Consider the following 25,285-nt stretch of genomic DNA (forward strand, 5'->3'; position numbering starts at 1 on the left):
AGCACAACACAGCCAAAAACTGAAGAAATATTCTCAGAAATATTATGGCATTCATTTACCTTTGCTTGCAGTACTGCCACAACACAAAGTTCCTTCAGAAACACCACTCTGATTCCATCATCATCTCTTGCCAGATCCTACGGCATTTATATCTGGAATTTTCAGAAAATAGAAGGGGTTTAAAGCTACTCGCACTATTTCCCCACAAACCAAACTTGCAGCCTTCCTGCTGACCAGGCAAATGCTGCTCTCCAGAACACCTGCCATCAAGTACAGCTAACACCATGTCTGTCTGAACTCACCAGCACAGAAGAAAGCCTGGACTGTGATGTAAATAAAAAGATGCTGTTCCTAAAAGCTTCCTCTGAGTTCTGCTCCCTCCTTTCAGGAATATTCTGTAAATAACAGCTAGCTGAGGCCCAGCTGCAGGTTAATCCCTGGCACCAGTTGATTATGCAGGTTTCAGACAATCCATTTCCACAGGTGCTGCCCTCAACAGACTAACAAATATCTGAATAGTTGGAAATTTAACCCTTTTTTTGCCACCTCATCACAAACAGTGTGACAAAGACGAGTTCAGTCAAAGCTGAGATCCCAAGCGCAAGCCTGGCCCCCCAGGGCGGTGCCCAAGGTACGTCTGTTTACCCGCGGCAGGAGGGCTATGTCCTACTCACCAAAGCCACCAGCAAAGCAGTCCAGAACAGGGGTGTTCTTCACAGGCTTGCGCACGGAGCAGAAGGTGAAGCTGTCCTTTTCCACAGGAGGGCTGCAGCACTCCCCGTCTGCAACACGCTGCAGGGCACCTCTGCTGCTGCTTCCCTGAGCAGTACTCGATACCCATGGGCACGCGCTGGCTGGATTAACTCAGGATGGCACGCAGATACGGTCATGCTTGCAGTTTGGGAAAGCACTTCATGATCAATAAGGACCCCTTCTAAAACAAGCAATCGCCCAAATCAACTCCCCATTGGCTGTAAGATCAGAAGTTATTACTTCTATCAATACTAAAGTGTTTCCTAAGTTTCCAGCAGGAGATCATAAGAAGAAGATTCTCAGGATTTCCATTTGGTAAAATACACCTTTCTTTGTTTGGGTTTTTCTTCCCTCCACCTGGCCCAGGAAACCCACCTCTGGCTTGAGACAAATGCAAACAGCACTTTGAGAGCACACCAATTTCCCCTCAAAATATGAATAATGTTGAACTTAAGGAAGAGTGAAGTACAGGTTCTGAATAACAACTGTTACTGCTCAATACCCCGGGTGCTTACTGCAGACAACTGCAGCCTTCACTTAGATCATCCTTCTGCTGCGCAAAACATAAAAACGTAACTCTACCGACACCACCTTAACCACACACCAGTATAAAAATAAAGCACAGAAAACACAGTCACCATTGGATGCACACCACGAGTACTTTAAATGCGCCTGTTTCCTCTATTGTGACTGTACATTGAATCACAAGAACCCAGTACTCCACTGAAGCTCTCGATTACAAACGAAATTTTATTTAATTTCTTCACTCAAACTGAATTTTCTCATTCCAAACCTTTACTGAAAGAGATAGTAGTTAAACGCTTAGAAAAACCAGGAACTGCTCTAGTAGGCAGCTAGGGAAATGTATGTATCAATACAGATGTGGAATGTAAATTTCAACTCATATACATCACAACATACAAAGAAGATTTTTATGCAATACAGACTTACAAAACAGTAACAGTTCTTTTCACAAATATTTTCACAGAGTTCTGCACAGCAATCTTGTAGAAAAGTAGATTTGTGCAACACCAAAATAACTTATTGTTCCTTAGTATAAATTATTTTCCATTTCCTGAAAGAAAGAGGTAAGTTAATGTGACTGGGCAGGATCTGGCTGGATTTGGTGATAGCAAGATACAAAAGATATTGTTGCTGTACGCAGAAAAGGAATATGGCATGTACTACGGTACTGCGGGGGCTAGTTCTGGGGGGAAAAAAGTCACCTGCAAGCCTAGTGCTTCTAGTGCTTCTGCTGAGCACCAGCAAACACCCGCCTGTTTAGGGCTTTCAGAGCCAACCAGCAGATGTGAGCTTGCACCTATTGAAAATTACCTGCCTCACTCGGTGTGTTTCTAATTTGAGCTTGAAGTCTTCAAAACAGCCTGTCTGATTCTGAGGAACAATCCACATTTTGGTGTGCTTTGAAGGAGATGCCAGGTAGAAACTAGACGGATTCACACTTGATGTAACACGAACTCCATTCCTGATTTGCCTCTCTTAACTGCACAAAGCTAAAACTAAAAAAGAACTAATTGTCTAGGCCTAGAAACATGCTTGAATAACAACATTGATGGAAAAGATTTGCAAAGTTTAAAATTACATTAACCATAATTTAAATATTACCGTTGATTCCCAGGAATTTCAGTGCTGATGTAGTACAATCATTTGGAAAAGTATGAGACGAGGAGTGGTACAGATAGCACAGATTAAAATTGCCCAAGCATCGTAATTCATTTCCTTTATGTTAAAATCATATATTCCTCAAGGTTATAGATAAAGTTTCTGATGGAAAATCCATTTCTTCGTAATACAGCTCGAATGCGAGTTTTAACCTTAACTTTAGGTTTGGTTTACATACAGGGATCAAAATAGACTTCTCATTATGACTAAAAATATAGATTTTTAACTACAGAACCCAGCAGCCATTTTTCTGCTTCTTTCCCCTTCCCCCAAAAAAGTCAAGCAAGGTCTACAAAAATAGCAATTAACTTTAAAAAATAGGTTGCTTCTTCCAGCAAATTTAAGTTACATTCAGATGTAATATAGCTATTTATAGCGAACAACGTTGTGGCATGACACCAGGGGCAGCGTGCTGTGTTCAGTTTCCTTCTGACACCAGCTGCCCACAGCGGTGCCAGTCCTGGCCTCTGTGTAGATCGATCAGTATCTGGTTTGGTACTCGTGGTGCCAACGATTGAAGTCATTGTAGAAAACCACTATGCTCCCAGATGCCATGCCAGTCATGATACACCTACGGAAAGCACAAGACATACTCGTTAGCAAGCCACCTCGCACTCCGACATACGAGTCGACACACCAAAGAGTTACATCAACACGGGCACGAGAACTTGAGGCAATGACCAGCTTCCACCAAGGAGAACTGGAGCTGGAAGTGCTCCACACACCAGAAAAGCCAGGCTTTAGGGGCTCCCATCCTGGGCTTCCAAGGACTCCGGTAAGCTGGATTTGAATAAAACTGCCACCTGCACCGCCTCTGACAGATTTATGGATCACAAATCATACAAAACACCACGTGACAGTTTGAATGGTCAGCATGAAGGGGGGACAACAACTGAGGGACAACAGAATTGTTTACCAACATCATTGTCCTGCAAGGCCACTTTCGAGTTCCTGGGCTTATTTCTTGGCTGGCTTGGTTGGATTTTGGGGGGTTACTGGGGTGGGATGAAGCGCCGGTTAAGCAGCGAAGTGAGGGAAGGCTGGGAGAAGTGTTCACTTCAGGTTCACCTCCCCCATTTAACCCAGGATCTACACGAAGGAATTGGATGTGGGCACAGGACTTCAGTGGGAAATGGCACTGTTTGGGTTTGAGACCAGTCGGAAGGCTTTGATTGGTTTGGAAGTTCCTGAAAGTCGTAACTGTGCTTTCTCACCGCGCCACTCCTCCTTTCCGAATTCCTTACTCTTGGCCTACTACTAGAGATCATTTAGATCTGTTTGAAAAGCCATGACCCTGACATACAATTGCAAGAGTTTCTATATCGTCTTTTGATACTTTCCATAAAACTTTAACATGAGAGAGTAGAAAAGTATGAGGACATATAAAACTGTCATTTTAGGAAAAAAGCCTTAGAATTAAAAAAATACAGAGTAAAAAGCTGTAATTTTTCCTTCAAAGCGAAGACTAAATATGAGATTATCAAAACATTCCATTCTGAGAGTATCACACTATTTAATTTCGAGATCACCATTTTGATGGTTTTGTATTATGTTAAAATGTCTTTTTAAACACTGTCACTCAAACACATAACGTTCACGCATACCAAATAAATTACTCTGAGTAATTATCTGTAATTACTCATAATTACTCAGCAAAATACTCTGAGTAAATCTCTTCTGAGTTTCCGTGTCTTCACACTCAAAGTGAATGGGTACCTACCTTGAGCACAGGGATAAATTTATAGAGGCTGATATTAAATTTACTGATGTGAGGATTATTTTGACATGCCTTTAATTATAGTGTAAGGATTCTCTAAACACAGTATTTTATACATTTCAGAGGTCTAAAATTCAACAGCTGTACCTCCAGCTTTTGAAGTATTTTTAAGAGCAGGGTTCCTTAATGGAAAACTGTTTCTTTCAAAATGCCTGTAATGTCTTAACAAGAAGAAGTTGAATGTTTGATTAAGTCCACAGATTTTGCTGGCTTGGATTTTTAAGTTCATTATATGTAAGTTTTAGAAATGTAGTCCAGCTAAAAAAGTTAAAAAATTCAGTATGGACTTCAGCAAGTGGAAGGTTAAGAGCAATATGCTTTGCTGCACAATGTAGACAACCCGAAGGGATTTAAGAACCAAAGCTGCTTGAAGAGCACACACACCGAAGCCAACAAAACTCTAGCCGACAAGTTAAAGAGTGTCAAAATGAAACTGTAAACAGCCATCTCATAAACAAACCATACTGCTGTGATAAAAACACGGAAGGACTTTTAAGTACACTTGCATTGGAAAGTGCAAAAATATGAACTGATTGCCTTCAGTAGAAGGAATCTTCAAGGAGGATCATGCTTTACGTGGATAAAATAACTTTTCTAGAAACGAAAATTAATACTCGCTTTAGCAAAATATGGATGCGTGGAGGCAATCTATGTGCAACTATTCTAACGGTTCTATTTTTAACATAAAGGTCTGGAATTAGGAACATGATTTGTATCGTAAGTGAAAGAAGTAACATGAAAAGCACGCATGTAAGCGCTCACCTCCATGTGACCCAGGCTGTACGTTGGCACAGGCCAATAACTCAACCTATCCTGAAAGTCTGCCAAAGTACCATTTCTTGAATCTTTCTTCATTGCCCCCCCAGAACTGAAATCCTGAAAAAAATTATCTGCCCTAAATATGACATGCTAGAAAGAAACAGGCAAGCACAGAATTCTCAATATAATCACTGGGAGCCACAGAAAATCAAAATGAGAATTAAAAAAAAAAAAGTGCAATTTAGTTGTAAGCGTATATTCTCTGAAATTCTTGTGAAGACCAGACTTTGCTCTAACCTTTGGTCATACGACAGGGCCATGGATCGGATTCCGGCATCACACCCTGGGTAAGCAAAAAGCTGCTTGAGGTCCCACATCTGCCATACCATGACAACTCCATTGTCTCCTCCCGTGAGCAGATACTGTCCATCTCGACTCAGCTGAATTGCCTAAGGAGAAACCACATGGATATCTGTCAGGTAAAGCTGTGGTACTCTTACATCCTGTCTTTCACTGTCATAAAAAATTTCATATTGGCAGCTGAATGTCTGGGGAGACTTGATATCAATCCAAGCTTTTGGGAAGCAAAATTACTGTTATGTTATTCTACCCAGCAGCAGCAATAATGCTATTATGCACAAATGGCTCTAATACATTAGATGTCACTAGTTAAGTTTTAGCTCACCTCTAATTTATTCCATATTCCAAAGATCTAATATGAGATCAGCTAAATAAATTTACTCTTCTAATTAGCTAGATTTACAAGGTCCAGCAGCCCTGGCATTAAAATATAGTACCTGACATTCCCCCAAGGGTCTTTAATACCAGCCTCGCAGAAGCCATCCTCCTTTTCTCTCTGGCAAGAGGCTGAATGATGGAGGGAACTGAAATGTTACACAAATCACTAGAATTAATTTAGATCAGCCTTTTTATATTCCTGCTCTGGATTAGCAAGATAATGATCCATCCCTCTTAAATACAGACTGTGTTTCCTTTTATCATCTAACCTAAAACTGCTTGCGACAAATTCTATGGCATACACCTTGATTTGGAGTGCATCATGGGGACTGACGCCAAATCTACATTTGAAATCTTTATTTGGGATCCAGATCATGGAGAAAGTTGGGATATCCTTTGTTTTCACAATGAAGACTTCTCAAAACTGGGGCCTTCAATCTATTTTGATATTTATCATGTGCTCTTGGAAAAATCATGCTACACACTGACTACCTGGAAGAACAGCAACTTCCTCAGTTACCTGATAATGATACCATCAGATGTTAAGATGACTAGAAGCATGAGAAATACTTCTTAAAGAGGGATTTTGCCAGTTTAAATAATCCAAAATGTGGTTTAAGGGAACTGACTTGAAATTTTATTAAAATAAGTGATACCCTACAGGGTCAGACAGACCACCATCCACCTGGCCCAGCGTTGTACCACGAACAGGGGCAGCAGGAGATGCTGTGAGGCTTCCCTTATGCTCCCCAGCAGCCACAATCACTGGATCAGGAACAGAAAATGTATCTCTGTTTATTCCCTTTAGTATCTATTTATGGACGTGCTGCCCATGAATTTTCTTATTCTGTTTTTGAGCTGGCTGATGTGGAAAAAAAAATCCAAACCAAACCAAACCACCCCCAAAACTAAGCCAACCAAACCCCCCACACCCCAAAAAATTGGCAGAAGTTCATTACAGTAGAAAATAATTTTATCTGTTTTGAAGTGGTCCTACTAGTTTCAGTGAGTACCCCACAGGTCTCAAGTTGTGGGGTTTCCTGCATAACAGTTCTGCATTCATCTCATCCATTGCCTTTATCACTCTGTAGACCTTGAGCATTCCCCACCTCAGAAATCACTGATAAAACTAGTTCCCAACACCAACCCTGGAATACTCCCATTAGCGACTTTTCTCAGAGCAATACTAAGATCTTACGTGTCTTTTCAATACGGATCTTAGCAATTACTACAATAGGAACCCTGAGGAGTACAAAACTTCTTCTGAAAGGGCTCTGTTCTGATGCTGCGAGGAAAAGAAACTTAAGCAGTCCAGGATACCAGGCACTGATTTTACAGACCCATCCTCCAATTATCTAGGAAAACTGAGAAGTTTGTAGGGTTTTTCAAAATAAACAAAACCAAGTTCTGTCATGTGGAATGACATCAGCATAAGCTACCAGTAAGATCAAAACCTTTTAAATTACGCTTTGGACCATCATCAATAACTCCTGTAAGCCCAAACCTTCTCCTGTGCTCTCCTGTTTCCAAATACCTCTTCTTAGTTATTCTTCTGACTTTTGCTCCCCAGCTTAACTTCTGTTTTCCTCGTCTCTGCTCTCTACTTTTATTTTTGTACTGAATACTTGGCACAGCAGCAGTCAATCATCCTCTTCATTCTCCCAGTCTCTGATTTGTTTCCACGTTCCCATTCTCCTTCTCTGTTCCTGTTGCTCTTGCAAACATCACTCTCATTCAGTCCTTGGTTCTGTCCTTGATTCTTCTTTCTCCTCTGCTTCCCCATCAGACCTTCCTCTTCCTCGTCTAGGATCACACCATCAGATCTCTTGCCGTGGCATTTTTGTGCACCTCACTGCAGGCAATGATGGATTGCAGGAGGGAACTCTGGGCTACAGATGTTCATTACAGAATGTAGATCCTAAGCATTATCTGCTGAATGCATTTAACCTGAAATTGCCAATCTGCTAAATTTGGGCAGCTTTTCAACAAAATACACATCCTCTACACCAGGACTAATTTGTGATCATTTTCAGCTCCCTGACCCAAGGCAGGGAGCCACAAAACTTTTCAGCAGAACAATGTCAGAATGGAAGATACTCAAATTCCAAACACACACATGCTACAAATAGATGGATCCACTTTAACTGAAATGCTGTCACTGGAAGGCAAGAAAATTGCCTCAAGATGATAGTCTACAAACAAAATTCCAGCTCCAAGATTTAAATTTAGGGAACAGTAGAAAGAACTGAAGACAGGATCTTACAAACAGGGTCTCTGCTGAAGTCTGCAAGTATTTTGGCACTTGCAACTTCTGCTTCTACAGTTTTTCAATATGCAAATCTGGTAACATACCATGACTTTAATGTCCTCAGGAAAAGGAAGTTGTTGGGTATTTTAACATACAGAATTTATACTGCATGCATCACAAAAAATGAGAGAAACAAACACAAAATGTTTACATTCATGCCACAATAAAACAGAATAAAGTGTTTATATGGACTGCGGATGAGCCTAGAAACCAAAATATACAGTGTACGTAGGATACTGCTTTATGAATAGCAAGAATTGAAGTTGGACATATTGTACATCTGCATTTTTGTACCACTGTACGTATTACTCTGACACCATTAATTAAATAATGTGCAACACTTACATTAAGAGAGTTTCTGTATTATAAATTTTGAGTGTGTGCTGCATCACTCCCAAGTAATCAGAATTAGCCACATTGCTAAAACTGTACTTCACAAAATAGTTTTAAAATTAATGTAAATGAAATACTGTAATGGTGAAAAAAATATATCATAATTGCTTCTGTGATTGTTTCTACCAGCCTACAAACATATGCTAAGCACCTCTCAAAGCACAGCCCCAGCAAGCTCATTGAGAGACCCTCTTAGAAGAATCTAGTAACTCAGTAAGAAAGGGGCAGAAAACAAGTCAAGACTGTGAAATTTTTCTAGAACTTGCATCCACTGAGTAGATGAACACGAGATCTAAACATACCATACACAATTATTAAAAAGATTATTCATTAGAAACAAAAATCAATATGGGGTGGTTTTCTCCTCTACAGCAATGGCAGTCTCCTAAGGGTATTTTGAAATTGCAATGAAGACCGTGACAAATAATTATTTGCTACACTTATAAAATTCAGCTGATGAAAATCCATTAACCTTATGGTCATGGTTCACTTGAATTTTATACTTGAGGCTTTTACTGAAGAAATGCTATATTAAAAGGCAAATTAAAGCCATTAATCTTTAACTCTTCCTCTACCTGCAAAATGCAGTGCGGTTTGAGATCTTTCGATTAAATAAAATAGGCTTCGAACCCTTACTAATACCTCTCCAATTTTACTACGTCTTTGGCATGTCAGGAAGACAAGATGTTGATTTCTTTATTTTTATTGTTCATTAATAAATTTCTTAGCCACTTGCTTATATATATGAATGAAGGAATGAATGTAAGAAAAAGGTCACCCTGTCAACATTTCAATTTCATGACATGTCCTTCAAGATTTAACAAACGAAAGGATGCTTTTACTTCCAAGTACTCCAACTGGTGTAGAAGACGACATGAATCAGTTTTACTGTTCTGCTTTTCCCCAGTGTAGTTTATCTACAATTCTGCTAGGTAGGAAACTGAAACAACTCTGCAACTAATCTCTCTCACAACATAAGCTTCAGGCTCTCGCATAATCCCCAAAGCACACAATTTCAGCAATGTTCTAAAAACTGCATTTCTGGCTTGTATTTCCTTGGAAAGTCTCAAAACTTTGCACAAATCCCTTATAACATCTCAGATTTTTGAAAGGCAGTGCTTTGTAAAAGGGCAGAACTGACACTGTGACAGCCCTGGCTTACCGCAGCAGGAGACTTGTGGGCACTTCCACATTTCAAAACAGACTCGGGAAAGGAAAATAAATTGGTTCCTCTGGGTGAAACAGCATACAGTCTTTGTTTAGGGTAAAATAACTTTACTTCTCAGAACAAGTAGACTATTTAGAGTTAAGTTATTCATTAAGATATCTAAACATTACATGGCAGATGTACTGTGATATGCCTAAGCTCCATTGAGCAATACAGTATTTAAAACAAAAACAGGTGGAAGGCATTGATTAGACTTCAGATTTCCCCAGAGCAGATGAAATTTTTGTAGCAGTTTTCTAGCAAAAGAATACAAGAAAGAAAATGAGACTGTTGTTCCAAACATCACTATTGAAAACCGCTAGTTTTCTCAACAACATTCTGAAATGTTCCATAATGACACAGGAAAACAGAAACTAGAATCCTACATTACAGATTCAAGACTTACGACTTTTCCCTTCCCTTTTCTGTCCTCCTCAAGCAAACAATGAAAAGTGTTTGTCAGCACGGCCCATGGGTAGGTACTATTCATTTTAAATGCCCCTACTTTAATCATGCAGTTGCCACTTGCCTTCTAACGTGATATAGTGCAGAACCACTGGGAAAGACTCTGTGGGTTGTTTAAGCATAAAGCCCAACTGGGACCACTGAGAGAGAAAGAAAACAAAACAAAACAAAACAAAACCCCAGCCCCTGTACATACGTAATTCTGGCCCACAGAGAGCGGAACTTCCATTGCCTCCAGCAACATTCCTAAAGCTGTGGGTACTGACTGAAACACTACAGAAATTGTTTTAGCCAGCAAGGGATTTCCAGATATTTTACAGATTTGCTGGCCTAGCTGACAACATAATCACAACTGAAAGTGACAGATTATCAACATTATTATTGCAAAAACAGAAAACAGTGTGATAGGTACTTGCTTTATGGAAAGAACTGGAATGAAGGGTCTCAAAAGCATTTGTACAACGACAGCCAAAGGTGCAGTTTCGGAGAACTGAAGAAAGATTAGAAATTGAAGCAAGAATCTACATTAATTTGGAAAAATGGCTTCCGACAGAAATATACACATTCCGACTTCACTTCCCCAGCCTCAGATCCACACTGTGGCACCCAGAGCATCCAAAGATCGAGTGCCTTCTCACCCCTGCAGGCAGCACTCTGTCTACGGAAAAAAAACCTACAAGGAGAGTTATTTCTGCATATTTCACCACCAATGTATCTGACATTTTGAAACGCAGGGATGCTGCATTAACAGACCATAGTACATGACAAAATTTTAGAAGCAAAATACACTGAACTGCACTGGAGAATTCAGTGGTAATGGAGCATTCACTGTTCTGTGTAAGTTATAAAATGTAAATATTGAAGATCGAAATTCTTTCAAATCTGTTGACGCATTCTTCCATCTTAAGATTTAAGATGAATAGAGGCAAGAGAAGAACAGGTACAAATTTAAAAATGTTCACAACTTTGAACAACATCTGAAAGACTTTCAATAATTCTGTAAAATGAACATGAGGGCAAAGAGGCATTTTCCTCCTGAAAGATCTAATCCAAATGAAGGAAGAACTTTCGAGAGTTTTCAAATCAAGCGAACACTGGGAATCCCAGCAGATGAGTTACCTGGCTCTTCCGTCAGATTATGAGTCAGCTTGGAGGCATAGTAGTGCTCTGTGCTTACAACAGCAGAAGCCTCTTCTTGATGATGTTAAATAGTCCAACAGTTCTTATAGAGGAAATACTTCTGTATTTTGAGGATGTCCAGGCACTGGCAAAGGTCGTCCAGAGGGGCTTCAGAATCTCCATCCTTGGAGATATTCAAAAGCCATCTGGACACAGTCCTGGACAACTGGCGCTAGATGGCCCTGCTTGAGCAGAGGGACTGGACCACATGATCTTCACGTGTCCCTTCCAATCTCAACGATTCTGTGATCCTGTGCCTCTCAGACCACGAGTACTGGCATAGAGACCATGACTTCAGATCATTCAGGTAGCCTGAATGCTGACCCAGCAATGTGATCTAGCTTCATGTCTGCATTCTTTAACTTTCTGGCAGATTTGGTAATGCTTGTTCTTATTTTCCTTTCCCTTTCCTTTCTCATTCCAGAAAAAAAAGTGGGAATATTTTTAATTCAAGGAAAATACTCTTTTGACATTTCTGCTTCACTGCAGTACAGCTGACAGGTTCTGCTCTGCTTTATAGGTACTATTTCACGGGAAGTGTCAAAAGACCTGCATTTTGTATTATAAAATAATTTCCATAAAACCATAAGCTTACAATGCCTCCTACACAGCTTTGGATTTGCGCCATGCCTCTTGCAGCTAAAGACGTGGAACGTAGCTGCCTGCTCAGCAAACGTCAAAGGGCTACAGAGTTGAAATGCAGACATATGCCTTCCTGAACATAAACTTCCTGAAGCTCAGTACAACACATGATATCTCTCAAGCCAAGATGAAGGAATGTAGACAGAGATGCCAAAACCAGGAAAGCCAACATCCAGAACAGCACGTCCAACAACCTCCTGTCTTCAGACTCCGAAGTAAAGAAGTAGCCCAGCGTCTCCCGGTCAGCAATTAGTAATAATTGTATTCTTAAGTTCAAGGAAATACCTACAGGATACTCCTTACTATATATGAACAGAGTTACTTCACAATTAAAACCAGTACTATTATGAATACATGGTCCCGTTAACTACATTTTTTTAGGAATGTTGCTATTATGGTCTAGTACCACGTATTTCAATGGCCTGGCTGTAAAAGTGCCTCCATACAGCTCCAACGTGGATATCTTTTCCTGACACTGGAACCGACAGTCCTTAGCACACATTTGAGCACGCTCACCTTTATCTTGTCATCTGTTTCCATAGTGGCTTGAAGTCTCCCATTCACGCTGAATACGCAGAAGAGGCCATTTTCATAATATACGACACAGTGGCCTTCTCTTGAAGCTTGAATAAGTTTTGGTCTCAGGCAGTTTTCAGAACCTGCTAATGTTTCAGGCCCTTCTAATGTCCGCAGTAGATCACCATTCATAGAATGTATGAGACATGGTCCTTCTAATGAGACACAATAAAATCTCTAGTTATTGATTTACATGCTCATTTAAAGCCGTCATATATCAAATAATAAGTAATGACTTCTACTTAGGTAATCAGTCTCATATAATACATTATAATGATTTTTACCATGTTTAAGTGCATAGCCTATGACTTTGAGGGTGCCAGAGAGTAAAATGAACTGCTTGTCCCTTAAAAGCTTTGTATTAAGGTATTTTAGAGCACCTATCAAAACTGGTTAGAGACCTAACAGATTTTCTTTCATGGAATTTCTTTTAAAACTAGTAGTAGTTAATTTTGAGAGCACAAAAATAAATGTACTGAAACCTAAAATGAGATTTTCAAAATACGAAGACACACACAGAGGTAAGAGTAATGAATTTATATATGTAGGTACTCTAAAAGTATATGTTCTCATATTAAGATTTTAACCCACATGCGATCCACTAAATATTTGCCTTTTAATATATTTGGTCAAATACCTGATTTGCATGTAAGGCACAAGTGTTCACATGCATAAAACAGGAACGCACATAGGTGCATATGATGATAGACTCAACTTTGAAAAAGTGTCTCAAACTACGTACTTTGGAAACACTAACGCAGAAATTCCTAATTTCTAATCTAAGAAATTCTGAGTTCAAAATAATAGTGGACCAGCAAAAAGGAGAATGATAAGCAATATCCATGGAATCAACATCATCCTTTATAATTTGCCTGCCAAAAGCAAGTCTTTGGTAACACAAATGGGGCATATTACAGATTTTGTAGCTAAACTCAAAGAGCCTGAATGGAATTACTACTAACATTAGCTAGTAGTTTATATATATACCCTTCATCAAACAAACAAGACAGCACATTCTCCTTAAACTAATTTTTGCTTCCTTTTCCTAGGATTTATCCATAACAAACATCCACCATGCTGGCAGTCAAGAGCTGTATCCATCTGTGTGCTAGATACAATTACACACTGGATAAACAAACAAAAAAATAGTAATCAGTAGGCTATAAAAGCGAAGCTCATGTGGTTGCCTCCTCTTGTAAATATCTGCATAACCCTCAGTTTTAATGTGTTTAAAAAGAAGGAATTTAAAACCTAACACCAAAAAAAAGGGTTAGAAATAAACCCACCATAATTCTGCCACCCCAGACTATACTCCTTTTTGCATTAGGATTATAGCTTCATGAACAGAAGAAGACGGCAACAGCTACCTTACCTTTTGAACCACTTATTACCAGGCCAAGCTCAGCACAAATGGTAGCACAGGTGATCTCATAGTCATGTCCTGTCAAAATAGCTCGAGGAGTCGCAAAATCCCCTTCAATGAAAAAACAGTAAAAGCAATCCTTGGTTACAATCTGTTTCTAAAATCACTGCTTTCAATCACTGAAGCATCTTCAGTTTCCTTGCTCTTTGACTTCATGCTCCTCACAAATCAATTCTATGCTGTTTGCCTCCAGTTGTTCTGTGCCCGTATCCATGCCGTACAGTAGCAGCACAGTACGTGAATTCAGCCTGCACATTTACTAACACACACTAATATGAAAGTCAGGTGTGTAGTAAAACCAAACAGAAGTTGTAGCACATAGAATTTGTGTCTTTCCCTCCCTCCATCTCCCCCCCACACTTTTTTTTTGGTGGAAGAAGAGATCTAAGTCAATTACTACCTTTTCCTATAACAAACGCAAGTGTCACTGTGACAGGCACTGAGGGGAGACACCTACAGTGCCCAAAGATGAAGTAAAACATTCACTGACTGATTCTATTTTAATCTAGTGATAGTGTTGAAAACCTTAGCCTGATGGCTGGTTCCTTTTAAGATGTGGAGCTTGGACCATAATCAGTATGAATTTCAGATGAATTTGCAAAATCAAAACACTCAAACCCAGCACTAATTACCACTGCTACTATTAGACATTTCCCTGCAACAAGAACAAATAAAACCGTATTTTTTTAAGATTCTTTTTGTAATCAAACATATACGGATACCATGAAGAAAAGGAAATTGTACAACTAGCAAACTTAAAGGAAAAAAAAATATTCTCCAGGTCAAGACACAGAAGGGTAAGCAATGCTGAAAAGCTCTTTAAATAGTTTTATAACTTCTCTCACAGGTCATTTGCTGGATCACCCTCTTCAAGAGTGGATTTCATGGAAATCCCATGTTGTTTTTTGTTATTACCATGTAATTAGTTCAGTCACAGCATTTTACAAAGCATTAAAATTCTATAAAGAATGTATCTTGGGCAGTGTTAGAATGTAGTTTCAAAAAGGACTAGATGAGTTTATAAGGAGCAGAGAATAATGTCATTTCACAATATACGATGATAGGTGAGATACCAACAAAGCAGTAAAGCAGTGGCAAAATCTACCATTTTTTACTTCAAAAGCAGGAGAGGGTTTTGCAGAGTAATAGTAGGGCCAGCTGACTCCACTGGTTACTAAGGCAGCATCATTCACATTACATTTAGAGTTGTAACTTCCGAAAAGATAAAACCAGCCTAATGCCATTAATTTGTCTGTGTAGAGCCTTAACAGTACTAGCAATACTAGTTATTACAAATTATGGACACATATATTATTAAAACAGATAGCTACCCAGACCTGAACACGTGCAATGAGAGGTTTCTGTGGAAAAGAAGTGTAGATCTGGGCTTGCATGAATAAAAGCTTAGCTTACTCTCCATATTTTACATTTTTATTCAGACCATTTGCAACACCTCCCAGAGTGTCCATGTTGCTGCCACACTGAAATGGCTTTCTAGAAAAGGTCTTAAACTATGACAAAGTATCAAATCAAGGCATTTGATCTTTAAAAATTTTATTTACTTTGCAGTTGCTGTTATAATCTATCATTTATAGCCACCACACAAAATCTTGTGAAGTAAATAAAACTGTTTCTTCTTAGATATAAACATATATGCTAAATATATACGTGTGCGTATATATACACACACATACATGTATGCTATCAGCATTTTAAATCTGAAAATGCTTTGGAGCAACTTGCTGAATTGTCCCTAAGCTCTTAATAAATAATCATTAAAAGCTATTGCTTTTGTTTTGTATAACGTTTGGCAAAACACACTCAAACCCAGGAAGTATGGCAGACAGCTCAGAAGCAAAGGAAAAACTCCCAGCAAATTAGAAGCATAAGGGTAGACTTAACGACCTCGAGGTACTTCTCAAGCGGCTGATCCTACAACAGTCACAAACCTTTTAGAAGAACTCTGCTGTATTCATCTTTCCTCACCTAAACATGGGGCAGGCACCTTAGAAGATTGATAAATGAACATTGTGTACACAAGCCACGAATTTGCAGTTTTAGGGGAAAATGTAACAGCAACCATAACTCTTATTATCCAGCTACAATTTAATTTTGTTGATCCGATTCTGTCTCCCTGTTGACCGAAGCCATAAAAGAGGAGGCAGCTTTGTGCATTTAAAGTGCCAGAAAAAAAGTTAAGTTAGTTTGTTTTCTTCTAAATAAACTGCCTATTCTTATAAAAATTCTATAATTCTAGTCATATTGCTTTACTTTACTTTCTTTTATTTCCAGAAATTGCATTTAGCACATACTTGCATAAATTAGGAAGGAATTAATCTAATTATATACTACACGTTCATCAAAGTTTTGAAATCAGAGAAGTTTTAGATGTACAGTGTTGTAGGGAGGTAATGAATATAAGATGCCGGAGTTAGAAGGACTTACAAGAAGCAATGTCTAAATGAATTATTAGGAGGTGCAATTAAACAAAATCCTTATCTTACACTTGCTGCTTACAGCAGCTATATTACTGTAGGCTTTATATAGTTACTGACCGCCTAACGTAGGTAAAGAAAATGTAGGAGATAAGATTCTTAAAACAAGAAGAAGAAACTGAGCATATATATTTATCACAGTCCACAGAAAATAAGGTTACATACATAATGCTCAAAGTCTTTTTAGAATTTGGACTTGACTTCAAACATTAATAAAGTGTAAATCTACAGGTGGCAGGATCAGTGTTTCATAGAATAAACTATTTACTAAATCACTTTTCTTTTAAAGAAACACTTTAATGCAAAACAGAAAGTGAAGAAATCCGAATAGTATCTTTAAAGAAATTAGGACTTGAATAAATACTGTAAAAGAAGAGTCCTGTGAAAAGTCAGGCTGACTCCTTTGATGAGAATGTCAAGTATTTAGGGGTTTCCAAGCCTCTGATTTTCCAAATAATGGGGTCAACTTAAAAGCTGGTTATAGAGCAGAACAGATTTCTTTAAAAGCTTTTAAACTGTTATTCCTTCAGAAGATTGTCATGGTTTTCAATAATGCAAAGAGAAAATTTTATTTTGTTGCTGGTTTAAGGGGCACCGCTTCAAACTTTTCTGAATTGTTTTAGGGGAACCAGCTTGCAGACCTTTTGAAAAGCTGGGGAAGTGACTTCAAAGGGAAAAGATTCTTTGTCTGCTAAGCAGGTTTACGACCACTGATGCAAACCCTAACTAAGGACTGAAAAGAATACTCAGTGCATCTTTATGGAGATCCTTAAGGAAGATGAACAAGTCAAATGAAATTAAAGATAGTTCAAATCCTAGCACTAATAACCAAGACACAACAGCTTCACAGATGTGCTTTTCTCAGCATACCATATAATACCATCCTCAGTCAAGACCATAGCTGGATTGCTACTTGAAGTAGAATCTCTAAGAATCTTAATGCCATATTCACATTGCAACAGAAGTCATCAGTGATTTAAGTCACAGGAGATACACGTAAAGTTATTTTCCAGTAATGGACATAATGCTTTACCTATGCAGCAAACATTCAAATTATTTCAACTCTCCTACACTCCAATAAATAATTTCCGCAAAGCTGTTTTCCCATAGAAAATAGCATAAAATATCACTCTTCCCTAAGTGACTAAAGTCACTTTAAATCATAAAATTCAAGCTTCAGAAGATAAAAGAAGAGCACACGATATCATGTCAGCTTATGACTGTATTTCAGTGAAAAAATACTAGGCGTTTGGAAACTGTGTTTAAAAAGGAACACTGGGATTATAGCAAAGCCAAAACTTTCTCCTGCTTTAACGATATCCAGAAGATGATTTGCCTTACTGGGTAACCAGAAATTTGTTTGTATTGCTGGGTCTTTTTCCACTACTTTTTCAGCTTCAGTGATGTTACAAAACAAATCAGGGTCATGACGTTTTAAATCCATCAGTGACTTCCAAAAGTGACTGCTTTCTGTATTTTCAGCACTAGGCTGTAAGAACTGAAAAATACCTCCCTAAAAAGAAATCAGACTAGAGATCGACTGAAAAACTTATCTCACAATGAAATATGAGATACTCTTCCTAGTTGTTCTGGGTGTGATAATATTATGCAACGCATTAAAATCTAAAATATTTGAGTATGCTCCTTTTTATGTTTTTATGCTGAGAAGACAGTTAATTATGATAAGTCACAGACAGCCAAACAGTCATTTCTAAATTATTAGTCTATGACTGCAGAGGCTGTAGGGCACTTTCAAACAGCAAATTAACTATGTGATTTTATGTCAATATAAAATCCAAATTAAATGAAGCATCAGTTAATCTAACTATCTTTTTATCTACTTCTTGCGAAACTAAGTGATTGAGTACTTTCTCAGGATATGCCAATCAAACCAAATTATATATTAAGAAGTCTTCTAAAATCATTTTACAAATTTCAGAATTTTGAAGTTGCTTCGTATGATAAAAAATGAGGAAAACAATAAAAGGTTTGTAATCAATTTGAGAAGTACAAATGTACTTACAGAACACGACATTTGGACAAAAGTGCTTTGAGCAAAATGTAAGTAAATCAAGAAAACTAAGCTGCTGCTAGTCTTCTACGCTGATTATAATTACATCAAAGGGATGGCTGTCAAATAGGATATAAACTCTGTATATTAACATCTTTTATACATCACACAGAGTGAACTTTTTAAAAAAACCCAAAACCAGAACAGTTCACTGGTGCAGGAGAGCTCTTTGATGGATGAGAGATCTTACTAAACTGATACCACAAAATATTCAACTGAAATATTCCTAAAACTTAATTTTGAGTAATCTTCCCTTTGCAAATAGGCGTTTTTAGGTAACAATGTAATCTTTTCGTATTATATATGAACTTCATTGTTGTCAAGTTCTTCACATGACACTCCATCAGCATTTCCTCTAATTTCTTCAAACTACCTCCCATCTGTTCAGACCTTTTTTTACTTGCCTAGATGCAAGTTTTATTTTTGCAAAAACACTGCTACTGTAAATTTTCTGATAAAGGAACACCATATCATTCCATCCTGAAGACAAATCTAAAACCACAAAACACAGAAGATGCTATAGTGTTGTTACGTTTGTTCAGTAAAGAAAAGAAATATTAGATTAATCTTGTGGAATTCATTTCAGCAAATACAACACATGAAAGGCTTGCTGAGCTCCTACCCACAGCCACACTGTGAAACAGGTTACTAACATTTATTCCATACTACTATGAAATTTTTCATACGCATCATGTCAAGAGAACAGGTTCACTGTTTTCCAAAATAAACACTGCTAGGAAGAAGATTTAACAGGCCTTCATGAATTGCATATTACAGTTCAGATTTCAAAAGTCAATAATCCCCAGTTTCTTCCTGCCTACACCACGTGCAAGAAGCAGCTTTCTGGAACAGTTCACCCTTACTGGGGATTCATCTGCTGGAAGTCATTCAGCAAGACTCTTCCCGCTGAACACAGACCTTTTTGAGGCCGCTGGAAAGTATCTGCAGGTGAATATTCAGGGTCAGCATACACTAATATTCTAGTATCTGCACCATCCTGACTTCATAAACTGCTACTTAAACATCAGCTTTGAAGTTTCAAAACACTGTCATTTTTGTTTGAGAATGTTCTAAAACAGCTTTATGAAGGGGTTTTTGTTTGTTTTTTTACACAAAAAAATGACCTATTGTTTTCATATTTGTCCCTTGTGGGTTATAGTTATAACTATTCCATTACCTAGAGAGTCCAAGGAAAAAAAACAACAAAACTCAACAGAAAAGGAAAAAAAACCCACTGAGCAATTTTTTCAGTCAGGAGTAGCACCTAAAGACACACCTAACAATATGCTAGAACTGACCACTAGCTGAAATTTATATAGCATTTCATACATTGGGCAGCAAATAATCTGCGATGAGAGGTTTCGTAGGAGAATTCAGCTCCGCTTGGCAGGTGTGGTGGGGTTTTTTTGTTGCTATTAAAATGCTGTATTAAAAAAAAAAAATCACTTTTATTTAAAATAAGAAAAATGTATCCCTGCAAAATAATACTGTTCCATAACAGCATGTAAAAAAGTCTGTGCTTTACCTATTTGATTGCATTTGTAAAGTTAATTTCAAACCAATGCACCAGTAGAATGTTGCACCAGAGAGATGTTTAACACCTTTACATATCGATGTATCTGTGAATACTGATGGCATACACCGAGTTCAGATTGCACAGAAATTAGCTGTCTTTTCAAAAGTAACTGCTTTAAAAAAGATACTTTTTCAACATAACAGGCCATAATTCTAATTACAAATAGTATTCCTACACTCATCTCTGTGATACTAGTGCTAATAGAATTTAGATCCAGAAACACAAAATAATTTCCTACTCGAGTCAGGATTATTGTATTGACCAAATAATTTTTACATTTAAGTTGGTAATTTTATTCTAGAACATAAATTATTATATCTTCTGCATTACTCTGTTCTGTCTTCTATGGTATAGACTTTGAACTGAATAGTTATTTTCCTGAACAACCAAAGTAAATATGTGACATATTAATACATCATTCCACCACTATGCTTATTAAAGCTATATTTATTTATCACATGAATATAATTCCCTTTACTAAATCAACTATTAGTTACAAGTTGTAAATACGGCATTGTTTTTCCTGGAACTCAAAAGTCTGCATTACATCCAGAAGCACTAATTACTCTTATCCTTCTGGACAATTTCACGCATATAGTTTTAGTGACACCTGAAGCTGGATACTGCCAAAAAGGCGGCATCAAACGGTTCCTCGGTTTCCAGTCTCTAAACACATCCCGCCTTGCATATGTATTGTAGAGCAAGTTTTGAGGCACAATGTTACTTGCAATTACTAACTCTGATTGACAAATGCTGAAACACAATCTCTCTTGGCCAGCTGAAAACAAGGATGATACAGATGCTGCTCTTAGCACTATGAGACGTACTTTTAGCCAAAACAAATATTTACAGCACACAAACTTACACAGTCATCAATACCAAATCACGATGACTATTTCAATGCCTTCCAAAGAGTCAGTGAATGCTCTTGCAAGCTCCTTTCAGTGAAAACCATGTCCTCGCATCTATCTACGACTTTCTTGGCATTATATGCAGCAGCACTGCAGATTTCCAGATACACCAGAATTCACCCACCCATTATACCTCATCTTCTCTCAGTTTAAAAATTTGGAGGCAAGAACAATCACAGAGTACCTGGAGGCATGAAGCCTCAAACTCTTCGAGGTATCAGTGTGTTGTGGTTTCAAAAAAAATGACAGTGACTGTTTGTATCTGTATAAACTGAGGTTGTTCTAGATTCCTGCAGATAGTCCCAGTACTTGTGCACTGGCTACAGTGGTGTCCTCTGAAGATACAAGAAATTGTAGGACCAATTACAGCATCAGGGTCTCTGTCCACTAAGCTTTCACGACTAACATCAAATAATGCAATAAATGATAGGTGGAAGAATATTTAGTGGTTGCTACCCTTTTTAAAACATGTAACAGATACTTTTTTAAGCCTTGTGGGTCTTCTGTATGAAATTAATTTTACTAAATTTGACTCCCAACAGGAATAGAAAAATTTAACATTATGCTTGCTAAAGCTCTAGTGAAAGAGAAAAAAGTATTCCATTTCTTTTTACAGTCACACTTAACAAAACACTCGCTCCTGATGTATTTCTATTTCAGTTCATATATTAACCCTAAATTCACATTGTATTTTCTCGTAATTTTAATTAAAAGGATAAAAAATATACTGCAAAGGAAAATAAAGATGTTTGAAATATTTTACTAGGCGGTGCTTTGGAGATCAAGTCCCAAGACTGGCTTTCAATTCGATGCCAGCAGATGGTGCTACAGGATTCTTGCTTTATATACAATATTGTGCTACACTGTCCAGCCATTTTTGAGAAACAAAGAGTATTTGTTATGTCTGCAGTTAAACAGTGTTAAAATAATATTGAATTATTTACTTGCTTTTTTTGAAGAAGGGCTCACACAATAATGTAATATGTGTGGAGGTAAAAAGTAAGTGTACTATTGAGCACAGAAAGGAGCACATGCAGGCTGTTTTTAAACTCTCGGTGCTGTACTACCACACAGCAACACTCTTGTGTTTGACTACAGTGATCTGCAGCTATCGCCTTCATAGCTGCAGGAATTCCAAACACATTTGAGCACTTGTAACCTCTGCCAATTTTTAGCTATTATCGTAGACCACCATTTGACAGAAATTAACACCAACAGCAGAATTTCCATTACTAACTAACATGATTCCTGATTTATGGACATTTTGATACCTCTGCTACTTAGCATGATAAATGCAAAAAGGAACATTGACAGGTAAGATTTTTAAAACTACTTCCCAACTGATTTTTTTTATGAAAAAAAGCTGTTATGCGAACTGCTTCCAATATTTTTTTAAGGAAATAATCACTAAAATTCTAAGTAAATATTTATGCTATAAGCATTCTCTAGGAATGTGGAACCTTATCTTCTCTACTATCATTACTTTTGAAACTGAAAATAAACGTCCAGATCATGCAGAAACTTGGGAACCAAGATGCAGGTTAATTCAAGATGAGGATAAAAACGGGGGAAGAAGGCAAAGAGCGGGTTTTTTGCTACAACGTTAACAACACATCTAAAACCAGATCTAAGACCTACTTGAAATCAGTGCAACCATTCACTGTGTACAGAGACAAGTACTTACATCTATCTTCACAGAGTTCAGGTTTGCAGGATTAGTGTCTCTGAGTACAAATAAATTATTACCTACGACAGTAATCTTTAATAAACCAACACGAAGATGCACATCAGGTCATATTTTCAAAGTTTAAATTACCTGCATCATCTACTTCATTAATTATGAAGCACTCTCCTATAAAAAGTTAAAATTTTCAAACTGAAACATGTGTGTAGCAGTTGATGAAATACAGATGTTTTGTCTTTTGCTGTTATTACTAATATAATTAAAACTAATGAATTCTCTAGTCTGAAGATCATAGCTTTAATTTTATAATAACACTAATTGATAAAAACTCCTTCAGGTATTCAAATACTTTACTTAGGAATTGTAGCTATAAAAAAAACAAACCAAACCAAAACCCAGTTTCTTTTAAAAGTAGCTTGGACAGTAGCTAGACTGTTCTTCAGCAAGACAGGAAACTGGTGACTAAATTTGGAACACTTTGGGAGTTTTCATATTTTGTAAATTGAAAAGATTAGGTATTTTAAAAATTAGTATCTGAGAAAGATATTCTACATATTAGTAATAGTAAAAGTGATCCATGAATCCTCTCAAAGCTCAGTTAAATCCAGTAACTGTTTAAGTATGAAATCATGTGCTTACATTCACACGTGCCCTACTACACAGCGACACTATCAAAAGCGCTTAATTTCTCTATCACACTTCAGAAAACCTGAATACAGCACCCTCTAAAAAACACAAAGCCATGCCATGAGAGCACCCCCATAATCCTTGTGATGCAAATGTGATACATAGAGGAACATTTTCTAGTTTTATGAGCTAACATAAAAGAGGTAATATAATTTGTTTTATTCACATACGTGTGAAAGATCAATAACCCAGAAGAGATCACGTTAGTATTAGTAGTGGTAATACAGTTACACAGACTCTACATTTCATTAGTACTGAATACTTTTATTGGTTAAGCCTTAATGTCATTAAGCAAATCAATTTTCTAAATTAGATGTGTCTTGGGCTTCAAAATAAGAAAACTAAAAAACAAGTATGAACAATTCTGTAGATATTTTGAAAGCAAGAGAACGGCCTCTTCATATTCTATGAATATAACACAATAAGAGCAGGAAAGTGCTTTACCTTCGCCTCAGCTAAGGAGATGCCTACCATTTTATAAGCACAAACCACTTTACAGGCATAAACAATATTAAGATAATGGAATTCACCACTGTAAACCTCTCCTCCAATAAAATGCACCCAAAACAAATAATTACAGTGAAAAAATAAAAACTTTGAAGACACAGATTGACATTCACTAATCTGATTGGCCTTCACCTGGTGGTATAGGTGAGGGATTATTAACAAGGAGGTCTGGGGAAAATGGGATATTCCACCTACAAAGACGTTTGTTGGTAATGGGGTACAACCATCATGTTGCAAGCAATTTGGTGACAATTTTTAATAAATAAGCAACAGCTAGAGATGACAGTCGAGATTATAACTAGTATAGCAAAACAGTTCAAAACCACAGTGATGAACGGAACTTACATGAAAGTGGTGAAGATACGAAAGTGTTCAATATGTTTTATAAGGGAAAGAACAAGGACAGCAAAATAATTTTTGTATGTATTTTGGCAAGACAGGTTTCAATACATACAGAACATTGTTCTGTAAGAACTCACGGGAAGTTTACAGAAAAGGAAAAGGTAATAAAGATGCTAGTGAAAATCGCTCCAGTGCAGCAGAAGAGAGACAAGAAGATATCAGCTGGCACAACTGGAAGCTCTCCACTGACTGTAAACACAGGAAAGTCAGGCACCAAGTTCAAAATAAGCGCTATTTTTCTGAACCAGTGTAAGAAACAAGCAGGGACAAAACCAGGACAGCCAAGCATAGATGCAACTAACAATAACTAACAAATCAGGAGTACCAGTCATTCTATAAACACAAAAATAGGTTAAGTTTTCCAGAGAAGCTGGTCTGTTACTGAAAGCAAACAATACAACAGATGATGCCACAGATCCAAAAGCGTATGAGTAGAAGTTTTCAGTGAAAAGGCCAACTGCAGCCAGGCAGCAAACTCAACTGAAAGCAGCAATGAGTACTGTTGTTTCAATCAGAGAATACCTAAATGAGGTCACGGTTGGAACTCAGTTGGCTTGATAATACTGATTTAAGGATACTGTGAAAATAAAACTACATAATCCCAGAGCTGTAACTGCTGTTTTATGGATATTGGGTGAGGTTCTGCAAGACTAAAAAAGTACTGTGGAGGGGGAAAAAAAAAAAAAAGGAAAAGGAAAACTGAGAAATTAGTCTGCTTAATACTGCCAAAACATTTATATTTATACCTACACATACACACACACACACAATTTCCTAGAAGAAAACAAGGAAATGAGTAACAGCTGACTTGGATTTGTTACGAACAGAAAGCATTTTATTTTCTTGCAATGGCAGAGTAACAGGAGTTGTGTTCAGGGAGACATCATATATTTTAACTTTAGTAAGGACTCTGGCACTGGTTTAAATGGGTAATGTCTTAAGGAAAACAGGGAAGCACATGTTTAGAAGCAGCAACTACACAACAGATGAAAAGCCATTTGGAAAGCTATATTCAGAAAGCTATTAATTGTGTAAAAGTATTGGTGGGC

General features: G+C 37.6%; 1 protein-coding gene across 1 annotated transcript in view; it reads right to left on the reverse strand.

Moving 5' to 3' along the window:
- Positions 1–2,578: 2,578 nt before the first annotated feature.
- LOC104491563 (lipopolysaccharide-responsive and beige-like anchor protein) overlaps positions 2,579–25,285 on the reverse strand; it is a gene marked incomplete at its 5' end in the record, with an annotated part of 58,361 nt that continues 35,654 nt past the window's right edge. The window contains 4 exons of the mRNA XM_010134010.1: positions 2,579–3,007; positions 5,270–5,421; positions 12,421–12,635; positions 13,853–13,954. Of these exons, the coding sequence (XP_010132312.1) occupies positions 2,917–3,007; positions 5,270–5,421; positions 12,421–12,635; positions 13,853–13,954 (560 nt within the window). The remainder of the gene's footprint in view (positions 3,008–5,269; positions 5,422–12,420; positions 12,636–13,852; positions 13,955–25,285) is intronic.

The sequence above is a fragment of the Buceros rhinoceros genome, unplaced genomic scaffold, assembly GCF_000710305.1.
Source record: "Buceros rhinoceros silvestris isolate BGI_N320 unplaced genomic scaffold, ASM71030v1 scaffold3604, whole genome shotgun sequence".
Classification (NCBI taxonomy): Eukaryota; Metazoa; Chordata; class Aves; order Bucerotiformes; family Bucerotidae; genus Buceros; species Buceros rhinoceros.